The sequence below is a fragment of the Tigriopus californicus genome, chromosome 2 (assembly GCF_007210705.1).
Source record: "Tigriopus californicus strain San Diego chromosome 2, Tcal_SD_v2.1, whole genome shotgun sequence".
NCBI lineage: Eukaryota > Metazoa > Arthropoda > Copepoda > Harpacticoida > Harpacticidae > Tigriopus > Tigriopus californicus.
The window spans coordinates 1,302,021-1,306,463 of NC_081441.1; the positions used below are offsets into that span (position 1 = coordinate 1,302,021).

The 4,443-nt window shown below is 42.3% G+C and overlaps 1 protein-coding gene across 1 annotated transcript; it reads right to left on the minus strand.

Moving 5' to 3' along the window:
- Positions 1-3,413: 3,413 nt before the first annotated feature.
- On the minus strand, positions 3,414-4,243 carry LOC131890772 (protein Skeletor, isoforms B/C-like). Its single transcript, XM_059240186.1, has one exon. The coding sequence runs from the start codon at positions 4,199-4,201 to the stop codon at positions 3,725-3,727; it is 477 nt and encodes a 158-aa protein (XP_059096169.1). The 5' UTR covers positions 4,202-4,243; the 3' UTR covers positions 3,414-3,724.
- Positions 4,244-4,443: the final 200 nt, after the last annotated feature.

The window sequence follows — 4,443 nt, forward strand, 5'->3', positions numbered from 1 at the left end:
AATGGCAAGGTCTTCAGTTGAAGCCACATAAATCTGGCCAAAAGCAAATATTTCCAAGAAGCATATCCCCATCTCCCCATTGCTATCATCATCATCGTCGTCGTCATGATCATTGTTGTTGTTGTTCTTATAGTCGTCGTCGTCGTCTTCTTCGTCTTTTCTTGGAACGACACCTCATGGACTATGGAACATCATGGAACCGGGAATCTTCTTTGGCTCTTCTTCTTCTTCTTCCCCCTCTTCTCTCTTCCTTCCTCTCTCTCTCTCTCTGTCCCTCTCCCAAGTCTTTCTCTTCCAATTCTTGCCTCCCCTCGTCTGAATTGGGAAACCAGGAAGGAAGAGGATGATGACTCATCCTTTGGAGGTCTGCTGGCAACCAACTCTGGTTGCTTCACAGTCCATAGACTTGGTTGACTTGAACCGTGTTCCATCTTCAGGATTACACCCCAACAAAATATCGATGCTTTCGTTTCGTTCCAAGTCAGACAAGTCTTTTGCTTTCAATCATCGCTTCGTTGGCTTTGAAAGACTCCAGGTAGGTAGGTAAGGGATTTGAGAACGTTTCGGAAGCCTGACTAGACTTAATTATCTGATCATTCCAGCCCACGAAACGTGCATGAGATATTCAGGTTTTTTTCCTCAATTGGACTTAAAGTCACGAAGCGAAATCATGAGTGGCTTTCAAAAAGGCTCAAATGTGGTGGATAGAATTTATATAAGAAATCCTTGAATGCCCATCCAGTAGGGCGGACTCAAGTTTTGATTCCACGTTACTAAAACGGAGGGCCTTTTAAAAAGTTGTGATTTCCTTCATGGAAGAGTTTTTTCTGCTGGTTTTAATTTGACGCATATTTCGAAGACTCTTTGCTCATTTAACTTAGCTAAGGATTTTTTTTCAACACCTTTGCATCAAAGGTGAAAACCTCATCAATGCATGCATATGATTTTGAAAACAAATATTACCATTTGGAGTGACACTTGATATCAGCAAACACAAATGGCTGGTTGTTAGGGCCAAAAATGTTCGACAGAGGTTCAAACTTAAACTCATACAAGTTCATTCTTTTTTGGACCCCTGTGAGAAATGAAAGTGCATAACGCAAACATTATTTACTTATACTTTCTTTGAGTAGAAAAAAACTCAATGACTAGTTTTTTTAACAACATTTTTCGGGAAAACGGACTGATAACCACTCAGGACAACGTTGCTAGATAATAAAAGCCCCAAGGACTTGTTGGGACCAGGAATAGTAAGAGGGAAGTATTTGATAACACGGTTTCCCACTTACTAAAATCTGATCCCCCGAAATACATGCTCCTACTCTCAGCTTTATAGTCTTTGCAAAAAAATGTATCCGATTTCGGAAAGGCTACTGAAGCTACATAGGGGAAAAAACCTATTTATGTAACCACCTGAATTCATCGTCTGAACATTTTTTTGTGGCTATACTGGTATAGTGTTGGGTTACGCTAGGTATTGTTGTCTTTTTATAAAGGCGAGCCGTTAATGGAACGTGACCTGTTCCTTGGCATCGTGGATCAACTTGGAACAAGATGAAGGATTGGCAAAAAAGTGGGCGCGCCTCTTCGTAGATTTGGGCAAGGCTCTTGTGCTTTACGTAGGCTACGTGATCCAGATTCTTCATTTGGGACTGAATCCCAGACAATGAGAATGAGGGATGAGGTGCGGGTTAGAAAAACACTGACCTGATTCCATTGAGAGAAACTCCATTAAATAACGAAAAGTGAGCTCTCGCTTGTCTGAGTACGCGAAGCAAAAACTTTTAATGAGAAAGAAAGACAGATACTCCCACCCACTTGTAGCTTCAAATACAGACTTAATGAAGCGAAATTAGGAGAAATATTTTTATGGTGGCTCACTTACCCCTTGTGGAATGGAAAAATGCAACTCTTAACCTAATAGCTATTGATCTTCTCCAGAAAGTTCATCTTGAATTCTATGAAGCCCCATTTTACCGACAAGTTTTGGAGAGGCCAATTCCAATCTAGGTTTCGTGATAATCAATATGTAACTTTGCGACCTATACCAAGACTTGGACAAAACGTGACAATTCTCGGGACCAAATCATGCTTAGACTTTGTACATAAAGCAAAGTTAAACAAAATGAAAATAAGAGATTTAGGACCAATCATTATAAGACAAAGAAAAATATCTTTATTTAGCCATAACCATTGGCCATCCTCAAATTAGAGACAATCAACGTTGACAGCAGAGAGGAAACAAGTTGGAGAGCACTGAGATTCTGATTCCACAGAAATACTTCAACGATAGCTCATATGATTTACGATCAGAAGAAAGTCTCGCTAACCTGCATGCAAAAGGCTTCAATTCGATTTCACTTTGGAATCAGACGATTAAATTGCACAAAAACACAGCTTCTCTTGGTCAAGTGTTCTTTTATTCCTCATAGGCATAATAATTTGAGTAGGCGGTCGACAACAGGAAAATCCGCTTGCCAAATGCGTGCTTCAAAATCAAACACACAGATGATAGCACCCATTTTTCATTTGGGCTTTTGGCCAGAAATCAGGCTTCGGACCATCAATTATGACGACTATGAGCTCAATATTCTACAGGATTGCCTCCAACTTGCTACATTGACAAGAAAATGAACGAAATCAATTGCTTACCGCTACAATAAATTTAGCTGTTTAGCCTGTTGAATTCCAGAGGTATGACACCGTCTGTCCCACTTATTGATATGAACCTTTTTCGTTTCCAAACATCAAACATTGCTGTATCTGCAAAAGCCGGTCGGAGAAAGCTCCTTTTCGAGTTGTTTTGCCACGGGCTCTTTGTTACTCACAAACTATTCAGGGTTCCCTAGCTGAAGTCTTTTCCAAAGAATATACTCCAGGGCGAAAAAAGGGCCAACAATAAACCCCAAAACAAGTGTTCCACGTTCCATACACCAAATGTGCCATGGACTTTAAACAGCAGCCCTGATCCAAAGTTTTCAAACTCTTGTATTCACAATCTGGACCCTTAATCGTCGAGCCATCAAATGCATTCCTCATTTCTTCTCCACTAATACATTGTGACTCTCAATTCCGAGATTTCGGGATTTCAAAAGCCACCCTCTTGGTTCCCCAATGGCGGGAGTGACTGCAGACCTACGTATGTTTCTACTTGGCTTGCATGTCATCTGAAGAAAACCCCAGCTGATTTTGGGAGGGAAGTTTGTGGCGGGGCGGTGAACAAGGAAAAGGGGCGGGAAACCAGGATCGCCTTTCTCAGCTTCCTCTTTGATTTAATCACAAATTCAAGGGGGAAACGAGAATAGTCGCAGCTAGTAAGAACTGTGTTATTGATCCATGTGTTTTTGTCTGGCCTCCATGCAACCGCTCTTTGGCACTTTTTGTGGGTGTGGAGTATAATTGCGTGTGCAGAATGAGTAAGCGTGTCCCTTTTTCGTCCATGTTTGACAAAGAGACTCAGGTTTATTCTAAAATAATGGAAATCACATGGGAGGGATTGAAGATTTATCCTCGTGTTGGTTCAAGCACAGAAACTTCGTTACATCAAAAAATATGATTCCTCAGAGGATTTGTGGAACGGATAGGACCAATGGTTTGGTGAAAACGAACGTTTTAAAACAGCTTAGAATTCGAATACACATCAATCGGGCGAGGTTTGGGTCAGGTCACTAGATACTCTGCGAAATAATCAAACGTTTTTCCCAGGGCCACCTACAAGGTCAAATCAGTCGAGACCTCCCTCGACTTCAGCTTCACCCTCGGGTTCTCCTCCACCTTCAGCGTTTGGTTCAGCCTCGCCGATGGCTTCTTGATCGAAATACATGTTGCCAAAGTCAATGGCCAGGTCCTCGCACCAAACCGAAATCCAGGCCAGATCCGTGACCTTGATATTGCCTGGCAGCTCAAAAGTGATGTCGCCTTGGCTTCCATCGAATGCACCCAAGGGAGCAGTGGATCCAGGTGGGTATTCCAGCAAGAAACCATTGGAGCTTGGGTTGCCCGAGGTTCCGGCGTAGAAGTAGGCATCTGGAGCCTTCCCATCGTACATGAAGTTTTTGATCACCAAGATCTTGTCAGTTTCAGCGTGGATTTCACCAGCCACTCCATTGGATAAGGGTTGGAACTCTCCAAGTTTGAGCACGGCCTCACCATTGACCAAGGCCAAGGTGAGGACGACGAGGAATGCAAGGGCTTGGACCATGGTGATGGTGTTTGTGATTCGGTCATTATGCGTTTCGGCTATTTATTAAAATATTGTGGTGGCCATTGAAACACTGGTGAAAAAGCTGCTTCTAGTCGTCAAGATCACCATGTGGGAAACTGCGAACAGTCTTGGATTGGTAATCGCTCAGTGGATTGCATTGAGAAAACCAGTTGATAGGAGACACAAATTTTAACTTCATAAATTCACAACGATGAATGATACCTTCAATAGCTTCCAAA